Source organism: Gasterosteus aculeatus, chromosome 13 (genome assembly GCF_964276395.1).
Source record: "Gasterosteus aculeatus chromosome 13, fGasAcu3.hap1.1, whole genome shotgun sequence".
Taxonomy (NCBI): domain Eukaryota; kingdom Metazoa; phylum Chordata; class Actinopteri; order Perciformes; family Gasterosteidae; genus Gasterosteus; species Gasterosteus aculeatus.
In genome coordinates, this window is record NC_135701.1 from 23,268,921 (window position 1) to 23,280,982 (window position 12,062).

General features: G+C 47.4%; 1 protein-coding gene across 8 annotated transcripts; it reads left to right on the forward strand.

Moving 5' to 3' along the window:
* ak8 (adenylate kinase 8) lies at positions 1–11,345 on the forward strand. Of its 8 annotated transcripts, none has more exons than XM_078086512.1 (14): positions 1–201; positions 402–516; positions 668–752; positions 939–985; positions 2,854–2,940; positions 3,120–3,188; positions 7,624–7,705; positions 8,080–8,250; positions 8,494–8,616; positions 8,691–8,780; positions 8,887–9,025; positions 9,868–9,948; positions 10,281–10,410; positions 10,554–11,345. In XM_078086512.1, the coding sequence occupies exons 2-14, from the start codon at positions 433–435 to the stop codon at positions 10,641–10,643; spliced, it is 1,278 nt and encodes a 425-aa protein (XP_077942638.1). In that variant the 5' UTR covers positions 1–201; positions 402–432; the 3' UTR covers positions 10,644–11,345. The 8 variants fall into 8 exon arrangements, 6 of the variants coding, with proteins under 6 accessions (XP_077942638.1, XP_077942642.1, XP_077942639.1 ...); XR_013451952.1 differs by having other exon boundaries at positions 62–201; positions 9,868–10,071; XR_013451953.1 differs by having other exon boundaries at positions 69–201; positions 363–516; positions 9,868–10,071.
* The last annotated feature ends 717 nt before the right edge of the window (positions 11,346–12,062 follow it).

Below are 12,062 nucleotides of genomic sequence, written 5' to 3' on the forward strand. Positions count from 1 at the left end.
GATCAGTAATTGATGACTTATTTAAGCCCCACTGTGTCTGTAGACGACTATCCAGTAATGACTGATTACAATAATCTAACGTTACATCTCGTTTCCTGTTGTAGCAATAAACGCGCGTCACCGGCTCTCCGTTGCTAGGCGACGCCAGCAACTTCCCTAACAACCAGCAAACTCTCTGCTAGCAACCGGCTCGTTGAACAGGTGAAGCTGTTTCACATTCGTGTCTGTTTGCTCCGTTTCTACAACCTAACATTGTAATGTCATATTACATAAAGCTAACCGTCATTTTACCGTGTTAACGTAAAAAACGTATTAATACTGTTAACATAGACGTCGATGCTCGCTGACGTAACGTGTCACAGTTTGCAGTTTCTGAACGTGATGTGTTCACGGTCGTCCAGATAAAGCAGCACTGTGTGTTCCGGTCTCTTGATGGATGACTCGGTGAGACCCCTGAGGGTTCCTCCTAACGTGGCCGTCTACGCAGACCAGCACAACGTCTCTCACCTGATGCAGGTAGGACAGACCGCTCCACACCTGAGCTGCTGCGCCGGCGGGAGCACCTGACTTACGTGGGCGCGCGCGCGTGTTTGTGTGTGCGTGTGTGTGTGTGTGTGTGTGTGTGTGTGTGTGTGTGTGTGTGTGTGTGCGCGTGCGTGCGTCTCAGAGCATGCTCTCCAGTCTGCTGATCGATCAGCCTGAGGATCCGATCCGGTACCTGATCCGGCTGCTGAAGAGGGGCCGCGTGGACAGTAAGTCGGGGGGCGGGGTCTCCACTAGATGGAGCTGTGACGCTACTTCCGGTTAGTCCTCAGCTAAAGACGCTTTAATGAAGAATATTCATTCCTGTTTACGGAGAAAAAGGTTGTTGTCCACTTGTATCAGAAATGTAAACTTGTATTAATATTTGACTTGTCTGTCCTGCTGCGTGTGGTCAGTCCCCAAGGTTCTGGTCCTCGCTCCTCCAGCTGTTGGTGAACACCTGGTGAGTTTTAAGCGGAGCCACATTCCTTCTGTGTCAGTGTCAGCGGCACCAACGAGGAAGAATCTACTTCATGTTGTTGTCTGTGTTCTGACATTTCAGTGACATACAGTTGGGTTAGTTTGGGCTTCTTTCACCAACAATTCTGACATGTCACCTCATCTTCATCATGTAGCACCGATACTGTAGTTATTGGTCCACAGTGTTAAATAACTACCTTCTCACGTCTTCTGCTGCAGACTAAAGACACACCTCTTCAGACTCTACCTCCACTAACACACTACCTGTAGCACTTACATTGGACTTATAATGGTTCTTATCTACAGCAAGTTGTACATCGGCTTATTTGAGGAAATCACACTTTCTTGTTTCTTGTTCTTCTGAGTTTGAGTCCTTGTGGTTGAAATGTTCTTATTGTAAGTCGCTTTGGATAAAAGCGTCAGATAAATGACGTGTGATGCAACTATAATGATAACGTTGCAAGCAGCTTGGACAGCACGTGCATGGAGGCCACCTGCCACCTGCCGCCTGCCGCCTGTCACCTGCCAGACCGCTGTGACCATCAGAAGCTGCTTGTGCACGTCTAGAATGTCATTCTGTCACGTCTTAAGCCTTGAGTGTGTTGAGTGAATCTCAGAAAATAATCATAAAATGGGCAAAAAACCAGACTTGTCACTCTAAAGCTTTAAAATCTAACTAAATAAATACCAGTGTTTCCCACACAGACTAATCTGTGCCGCTGCGCCACACATTCTACACACTAAAATCACGCAGCGTCTTCGTTCATCTGCATTTCCTTTCCCTCCGCCTCACACACACACACACACACACACACACACACACACACACACACAGACACACACACACACACACACGCCCAGTAAAACCCGTTGCTCTGACAGAAGTTGCAGACTTTGCATGTCGGCTGTAACAACAAGTAGAATGTGAAACGTGTTCTACAGCGATGGGAGTTGTATCTAGTGTGAATTGTGCATAGTTCTATGTAGCGATGTGTGTTTTAGTACGACGTTGACGTTGGACCTGTCCAGTGCAGTTCCATGAGCCACATATATCTGATCCCATGTATCACACAGAGACTTCAAAATATGTGATGTCATACAAAATGTCATACATGTGGTTCACGATTGTCATACGTTTTCTCTACAGACCATCCGGTGCACATTTGAAGTTAATCCCATGAAGTCTGTATATGAGGAGTTTGTAAAAGTACAAATTCTGAAAATGGCAAAAATGGCCATTGGCCCCGTAAAGTAGAATAAAACCACATGTTCACCACATGTTCACCACATGTTCCATGCTGCGTTGAGCGCATGGTGATGCAAAAGAAAATAGAAGTTACGTATCAATCAATAAAACAGTGACGCTCAAGTCAATTGTTCCATATCTTCCCAACCACATGATATCATCAAGCCTCTGATGACATCGTATTGCTCCAACAATCACTCAGAGCAACTGTGGGAAAGATTGGATCGAGTGAGGCGTAATATTTTGGTTGGGGTCTCATTTAGTTTTCTGTAGCAGATGGAAATGTACGTATGTGTTTCATTGTAAGAGACATTTAAACGTTGACAGACTCTAGGGGGCGCCACCGGGACGTCTTTCACCTCTAAATGCTCGAGCACTACGTGTTTACATCTTCACCACCCTGATATGAAGGCAGAGCGTGGAGAGTGAAGCGATAAAGGCCCCAAAAGGAAATTGACTTAGAGAATAATAATTGCTACAGTTTCAATAACTGCGTCGGGGCTCAACTCCTGAATGTTCAACACACGTGATGCACCGACAGCAGTCGAGTCTCCACGCCTCCTGTCATCACTTCTTCTTCTTTGGTTGTTGTTGTCGTCCTTCAGGCCGAAGAGCTGAGTGCTGAGCTGAGAGCCGTCCATGTGACCGCAGAGAGCTTAATGCCGGACCAATCAGAGCTGAGCACCACACAGGTAGAACAACACACACACACACACACACACACACACTTACACACTCAGGGAGGCCAACACATACTTAGTCCAAATTAAACGTTTATCTTTCTGCGTCCAGCTGACACACATTTACTAAAGGACCCGTGTACATGTGTATATGTGTGTGTGAGTGTATATTTGTGTGTCTGTGTCTTCAGGAGCTTCCTACTGATCAGATGGTCGGACAGATTCATCAGCGACTGAATGAGATTGACTGCTTCAGCAGAGTAAGACAATCTAACAAAGTACTGTTACTGTCGACCCACGTACTGCTCTGACCTCAGGTGTCACACGGTGGTGTTTGATGATGTAGTACATGAAGCGATATACTACTACTGTGATGTACTATTACTGAAGGTAGTGATGATTCAGACTGGACTGAGCTGTGTCCACTGTAAACAGCTCTGAGGTCCGATAATAACATTTACCGGTACTGCTCTGGTCACTGCTGCGTCATACTACTCCCCAGAAATCAGCTGATCAAAGAGACTTGTCACATCACAGCTGTTAAAGTCCTACCGGTCACGTGGGAGATCTAGCGTACGTTAAGGTGGTGCTAATGTTCCTTTAGGACGTCCTACCGGTCACATGGGAGATCTAGCGTACGTTAAGGTGGTGCTAATGTTCCTTTAGGAAGTTCTACTGGTCACGTGGGAGATCTAGCGTACGTTAAGGTGGTGCTAATGTTCCTTTAGGAAGTCCTACCGGTCACGTGGGAGATCTAGCGTACGTTAAGGTGGTGCTAATGTTCCTTTAGGAAGTCCTACCGGTCACATGGGAGATCTAGCGTACGTTAAGGTGGTGCTAATGTTCCTTTAGGAAGTCCTACTGGTCACATGGGAGATCTAGCGTACGTTAAGGTGGTGCTAATGTTCCTTTAGGAAGTCCTACTGGTCACATGGGAGATCTAGCGTACGTTAAGGTGGTGCTAATGTTCCTTTAGGAAGTCCTACTGGTCACGTGGGAGATCTAGCGTACGTTAAGGTGGTGCTAATGTTCCTTTAGGAAGTCCTACCGGTCACGTGGGAGATCTAGCGTACGTTAAGGTGGTGCTAATGTTCCTTTAGGAAGTCCTACTGGTCACATGGGAGATCTAGCGTACGTTAAGGTGGTGCTAATGTTCCTTTAGGAAGTCCTACCGGTCACGTGGGAGATCTAGCGTATGTTAAGGTGGTGCTAATGTTCCTTTAGGAAGTCCTACCGGTCACGTGGGAGATCTAGCGTACGTTAAGGTGGTGCTAATGTTCCTTTAGGAAGTCCTACCGGTCACGTGGGAGATCTAGCGTACGTTAAGGTGGTGCTAATGTTCCTTTAGGACGTCCTACCGGTCACGTGGGAGATCTAGCGTACGTTAAGGTGGTGCTAATGTTCCTTTAGGAAGTCCTACCGGTCACGTGGGAGATCTAGCGTACGTTAAGGTGGTGCTAATGTTCCTTTAGGAAGTCCTACCGGTCACGTGGGAGATCTAGCGTACGTTAAGGTGGTGCTAATGTTCCTTTAGGAAGTCCTACTGGTCACGTGGGAGATCTAGCGTACGTTAAGGTGGTGCTAATGTTCCTTTAGGAAGTCCTACCGGTCACGTGGGAACGTGGGAGATCTAGCGTACGTTAAGGTGGTGCTAATGTTCCTTTAGGAAGTCCTACTGGTCACGTGGGAGATCTAGCGTACGTTAAGGTGGTGCTAATGTTCCTTTAGGAAGTCCTACCGGTCACGTGGGAGATCTAGCGTACGTTAAGGTGGTGCTAATGTTCCTTTAGGAAGTGCTACCGGTCACGTGGGAGATCTAGCGTACGTTAAGGTGGTGCTAATGTTCCTTTAGGAAGTCCTACCGGTCACGTGGGAGATCTAGCGTACGTTAAGGTGGTGCTAATGTTCCTTTAGGAAGTCCTACTGGTCACGTGGGAGATCTAGCGTACGTTAAGGTGGTGCTAATGTTCCTTTAGGCAGTCCTACCGGTCACGTGGGAGATCTAGCGTACGTTAAGGTGGTGCTAATGTTCCTTTAGGAAGTCCTACCGGTCACGTGGGAGATCTAGCGTACGTTAAGGTGGTGCTAATGTTCCTTTAGGACGTCCTACTGGTCACGTGGGAGATCTAGCGTACGTTAAGGTGGTGCTAATGTTCCTTTAGGAAGTCCTACTGGTCACGTGGGAGATCTAGCGTACGTTAAGGTGGTGCTAATGTTCCTTTAGGAAGTCCTACCGGTCACGTGGGAGATCTAGCGTACGTTAAGGTGGTGCTAATGTTCCTTTAGGAAGTGCTACCGGTCACGTGGGAGATCTAGCGTACGTTAAGGTGGTGCTAATGTTCCTTTAGGAAGTCCTACCGGTCACGTGGGAGATCTAGCGTACGTTAAGGTGGTGTTAATGTTCCTTTAGGAAGTCCTACTGGTCACGTGGGAGATCTAGCGTACGTTAAGGTGGTGCTAATGTTCCTTTAGGAAGTCCTACCGGTCACGTGGGAGATCTAGCGTACGTTAAGGTGGTGCTAATGTTCCTTTAGGAAGTCCTACCGGTCACGTGGGAGATCTAGCGTACGTTAAGGTGGTGCTAATGTTCCTTTAGGACGTCCTACTGGTCACGTGGGAGATCTAGCGTACGTTAAGGTGGTGCTAATGTTCCTTTAGGAAGTCCTACTGGTCACGTGGGAGATCTAGCGTACGTTAAGGTGGTGCTAATGTTCCTTTAGGAAGTCCTACCGGTCACGTGGGAGATCTAGCGTACGTTAAGGTGGTGCTAATGTTCCTTTAGGAAGTCCTACCGGTCACGTGGGAGATCTAGCGTACGTTAAGGTGGTGCTAATGTTCCTTTAGGAAGTCCTACCGGTCACGTGGGAGATCTAGCGTACGTTAAGGTGGTGCTAATGTTCCTTTAGGAAGGGTTGTAGACGCTGCGTACGCCAAAAGTAGCGCTTATAGTCTCATAGTGTCTGTGTGTGTGTTACAGTGTGCGTGTGTGTGTGTGTGTGTGTGTGTGTCTCAGTGTCTCAGTGCTTCTTTTAGCTTCCAGCCTTTCACATTTGGGATCTGTGTGTGCGTTTGTGTGCGTCTCTGTGTCTGATTGTGTGTGTGATACTTTCATCTGTTAATGGCGGTTATGGCCGCAGGCTAAACTCATCACACGCTCACCAGGGACTGTGTGTGTGTGTCTGTGTGTGTGAGACGTCTCTATCTTCAGTCTGTCAGTGTGAAAGCAAGAGGAGGATGATTGACAGCTCCCATCAGGACCCGCCTCATCCTGTCACATTAAATACTCCTCTTTGTGTGTGTCGCTCTGATGATGTTCATTGTTGGAGAGCTGAGTCTATTTCTTCCGCGGCACCTTTCAGCTCCTTCAGGAGACGCTTACTATGACTCTTCAGCTTGAATTAATATAAGTCAGTAATATAATAATGTATAAATAACATATTACATGTTTTTATTTCAAATCCACCTCCTTCCTCAATCTTTCAGATACAGCCAACATTCACATTTTAAAATACTGATAAATACTATTTATTTTTTTAATTCAGGTTTTTGAAGACAACAGATCTATTCAACTTTTGTAACACCACTGATTTCTGTTAGAGGGTAGAGCAGCGTCACGATCTGGTTCAGAAACTATTCATTGTTCAGGCTTCGGTTTTGGGTAAAATGATGGCGAGCTTGTGATGGTCGTACTCATTATTATAGTATATTATTGTTTAATACTTGTTGTTTGATAAAGATTAATACTGGACACCGGTGTAAAATCATCATTTGATGTTTGCAAACAGGAGACAGAGTCACACACACACACACAGAGTTATAACTACGTCACGTCACATGTCATTTAGCGGACGCTTTTATCCAAAGCAACTTACAATAAGTGTATTTCAACCATAAGGACACAAACCAACCACATGAGCGCGGCTCCCCCCCCACGAGCCCACGAGCCCACGAGCCCGCCAGCGGGCGCTGCCATGGGCCACGAGGCGGCAAACAATGGCGTCTGGTAGCGACGTCTATATTCTCAACAAAGCGGATAAAGGCGTAACGACGCTCGCCGTCTGGAGGACATCCCAGGAAACCGTGTGCAGGGACGGGAGGAGGAGCCACGCGTGACCGGTACGCCGGGTACCACGCGGGATCGACGCTGCGCCCCAGGGAGACCTGAGGCCGCGCCGGGGAAACGCCACAGCTGAGACAGAGGGGGCGTGGCAGTGGGCGTGGCGATGGGCGTGACGATGGGCGTGGCAACTAGGCTGCCGCAAAAAACAGACATAAGCACACGGCTCTAAGTAACAACACAGACAGCAGTTTTCAGCTAGCGAGGTAGTTAGCTTCTGGGAGCTAGCTAGCTAGCATGTTTCTAGTGACTTCACGTCTCCACCATCGTACCCGAGTGAGCAAACCTGTTGGCTCAGGGGCCACATACCCGCACGGGCCGGCCGGTAGCAGATGGATAGAGAGGGTTTATGTCAACCAATATAAATTATAAGTAGAAGCCAATAACTAAAAAGAAAAGTGAACTTTTTTACATGACATTACATTTCAGTGGGAACAGTGTTGTTGGTCCTCCTTAGTTTGGTGTCAGCTTTGTTGTGGCAATTCTCAGGACCGATCTGAGGTGTTCATCCGTTAACCGGGTCCGGCCCGCGGGCCGTAGTTTGCCCACCCCCCATCTAACCTGTGTGTGTGCTACAGGGCTGGGTGTTGGAGGGATTCCCTCAGACTCGTCTGCAGGCGCTGAGGCTCCAGCAGGCCGGAGTCCTGCCTGAACATGTTGGTGAGAAGATCAGACTCCACGAATCTGCAGAACAAACGTCTACTGGATGATGTCGTTAAGTCTGACATCATCAACCTCATCCACGTTAATACGCTTCCAACAAATCTCACACGACGGCTCAGTGTGTCGCTGCCTGGTTACAGAAAATACATGAAAGGTTTCACTTACTGAAGATCTCCTATCAACGCAAACACGCCTTTTATTTATATCGACAATCTCCAATCAAACTAATGATAAAGTCATCAAGTTTAATAGATTATGTGTGTGTGTGTGTGTGTGTGTGTGTGTGTGTGTGTGTTTGTGTGTGTCTGTGTGTCTGTGTTTGTTTGTGTGGTTGTCTGTGTGTTTGTTTGTGTGTGTCTGTACGTGCGTAGTGATCATGGAGGCTCCTGTTGCAGTGTCAGAGGGGCGGAGTCTTACAGAAGAGCAGCGATTGGCTGAGCAGCAGCGATACCGCTGTGAGGTCACAGGTCTGTGTGCAGCCTATCAGCACATTCTGAGGGTTATCAACGCCGACCAACCACATGCCGACGTCTACCAGCAAGGTACACACACACAGACACACACACACGCACACACACACGCACAGACAGACACACACACACACATAGTATACATAGTGTTTTTACTACTGTGTGTGTGTGTGTCTGTGTGTGTGTTTGTGTGTGTGTGTTTCTGTGTGTGTGTCTGTGTGTGTGTTTCTGTGTGTGTGTCTGTGTGTGTGTTTCTGTGTGTGTGTCTGTGTGTGTGTTTCTGTGTGTGTGTCTGTGTGTGTTTGTGTGTCTCAGCACTGGCTTTCGTCCGGACTCGCCATCGCTCCAGAACTCCTAGAATCCTCCTGTTGGGGCCTCCAGGGTCAGGGAAGAGTCATCAGGCCGCACTGTTATCACAGAAATACAAGATGGTGGATGGTACGCGCGCACACACGCACAAACACGCACACACACATGCTAATAGATGATAAACCTCACGTCTCCCGTCTCAGTGTGCTGTGATCAGCTGCTGAGGTCCATAGCAGCTGAAGGTTCAGCTCTAGGAGAAGAAATCCAATCATACCTGGATGATGAGAGGCCAGGTAACACACAGTGTGTGTGTGTGTGTGTGTGTGTGTGTGTGTGTGTGTGTGTGTGTGGAGAGATAGAGAGAAACCCCTACAAACATTGATGGACCTTCTCGTTCAGTTCCAGACTCCCTGGTCCTTCAGGTCCTGGAGGATCGTCTGAGCCGAGTGGACTGTGGCTACAGAGGGTGGATCCTCCACGGCTTCCCCTGTGACCTGCAGCAGGCCCAGAGCCTGCAGGAGAGCCACCCCCCCAACAGGTACTAGTACTACTACCACTGCAGCAGGCCAAGACCTGCAGGAGAGCCACCCCCCCAACAGGTACTAGTACTACTACCACTGCAGCAGGCCAAGACCTGCAGGAGTGTGTAAGGACCTCTGTGTAGTGACCTGTGTCTTACATCACATCACATGTCATTTATCTGACGCTTTTATCCAAAGCGACTTACAATAAGAACATTTCAACCATAAGGAAACAAACTCAGAAGAACAAGAAACAAGAAAGTGTGATTTCCTCAAATAAGCGGATGTACAACTCGCTGTAGATAAGAACCATTATAAGTCCAATGTAAGTGCTGCAGTTAGTTAGTGTGTTAGTGGAGGTAGAGTCTGAAGAGGTGTGTCTTTAGTCTGAAGATGTGAAGGCTCTCTGTGGTCCTGATGTCTTCAGGACCACAGAGTCCTGGAGGTCAGGAGCGATAGATTGTGGAAGAGGAGGACAGAGAGTCCAGAGAGGAGGACAGAGTTGAGAGGAGAGTCTCTGCAGCAGCGTCAGATGAGGGAGAAGGAGTCAGTAGAAGGGAGAGCTGATAGAACAGAGGAGGAGAGAGGGAGGAGAGAGGGAGGAGAGAGAGGAGGAGAGAGGAGGAGAGAGGGAGGAGAAAGGAGGAGAACAGGTACACAGTTAGTTACAGCGAGGAAGAGATGCTGGTCGGACACATGAAGTGGAGTCACAGTTTCTAGTGAAGATGTAGATGTGATCTGTGAGGAGGAGGAGAGGGACGCAGTGACAGAGCGAAGGAAGAAAGTAGCTGTTAGAGGTCAGATGACGTCTCTGTGTAGTGACATCGTGACCTGTGTGTAATAACTTCTGTGACCTCAGAGTTTTCTTCCTGGAGGCGACTGATGACGTTTGTCTGGAGAGAATCACTCAAAGAGCCACAGACCCAGTGACTGGAGAAAGGTCAGAACCAGTTCCCCCAGTGAGAGAAGATGACATCACAGAGATGACGTCACAGCACATCCTACTGGAATTCTAAGTTGTATATAAACACGAGCAGCTCTGCTCCTCCCACACATGCTGCAAGTAAACCACCACGGATTGTTATCATCACACATCACACACATATGTATCTCCGTACATGTGTGTGTGTTTAGGTATATCAGTATGTGTGTATATATACACACATATACATGCGCATATATATGTGTGTATATATACACATATATATGTGCATATATACATGCACATATATATATATATATATGTGCATGTATATATGCTTCACCCTCCAGGTTCCATACTGTCGTCAGACCGGCTCAGAGCTCTGAGGTCCAGAAGAGGCTGAAGATCAGACCAGAGGACCAAAGTCAGTCTGTAACACAACGACTGAAACACTACAGGACACACACTGCTGCTCTACAGGTACACACACTGCACACATACATCATCATCATCATCACATTGAAGGTCATTGTGACTGTGTGACTGTGTGTGTGTGTGTGTGTGTGTGTGTGTGTGTGTGTGTGTGTGTGTGTGTGTGTGTGTGTGTGTGTGTGTGTGTGCAGTGTGTGTATCCACATGCAGGTGCTATAGATGCTGATAAGGATCCTCACTCTGTGTTTGAGCTTCTGGAGAGCAGGCTGACATGTGGCTGACATGTGGCTGACATGTGACTGACATGTGACTGACATGTAACTGACATGTGACTGACATGTAACTGACATGTGACTGACATGTAACTGACAGGTGGCTGACATGTAACTGACATGTGACTGACATGTAACTGACATGTGACTGACATGTAACTGACAGGTGGCTGACATGTAACTGACATGTGGCTGACATGTAACTGACATGTGACTGACATGTGGCTGACATGTGACTGACATGTGACTGACATGTGGCTGACATGTGACTGACATGTGGCTGACATGTGACTGACATGTGGCTGACATGTAACTGACATGTGGCTGACATGTAACTGACATGTGACTGACATGTGGCTGACATGTGACTGACATGTGGCTGACATGTGGCTGACATGTGACTGACATGTGGCTGACATGTGGCTGACATGTGGCTGACAGGTGACTGACATGTAACTGACAGATGACTGACAGGTGGCTGACATGTGACTGACAGGTGGCTGACATGTAACTGACAGATGACTGACAGGTGGCTGACATGTGACTGACAGGTGGCTGACATGTGGCTGACATGTGACTGACATGTGGCTGACATGTAACTGACAGGTGACTGACATGTAACTGACAGATGACTGACAGGTGGCTGACATGTGACTGACAGGTGGACTCACCTGCTCATTTCTAAATATTAAAGGACTCATTTGACACGAATGATTTTGGTCGTTATTGTTACATTTAAGTTATTTATAGACATTGGTTGATTGACATATATCAGGAGAGGAGGAGAAGAGTTAAACCGTCCCACGTGATACGACTCGACCAATCGAGGCTTTGCATCCCAGGCAGGACGATGACATCGTCTCAATACTGCAGACAGATGAGAGCGGTACCGTCTGTCCAATCAGAAGGGTCCGCGTGCTATAAGGCCCTCCCCTTTCCGTAAGAAGTTAATGTCGCTGTGATTTGAACTTCAGGGCCACCGTATTATTCTCCAACTTAACAAAAAAGTGGATATAATATATATATATAATATATATACACATATATATATACTATTAAACTGTTCAACTGTCCTCTTACGCTCCGTGTCGGTGTGATCCGGTGCCATGACAGCCGCCATGCGTGCATCGGAGAGGAGACGGAGTAAATATAAACGACCTGCTGGAGTTTCAATCTCTTCTCTCCTCTTCTTCTGCTTCTGTCTCTGCTGCCAAAAGCTCTTTCTACCAAATCAGTGCTCGATCGCCACTGACTCAGTTTTCACGTGGATTCCACCAACGTTTTCTTCTGATTTGTTCTTAGGTGAGACCAGCACAGGATTAGGATTCATCATTCTAAGAGATGTAACAATAACTTAGGAAGATATTGTTGTTGTTATCGTTTATGGAATCATTTTCTTTTTGTAAATGATTGTCACAGACACGCTGA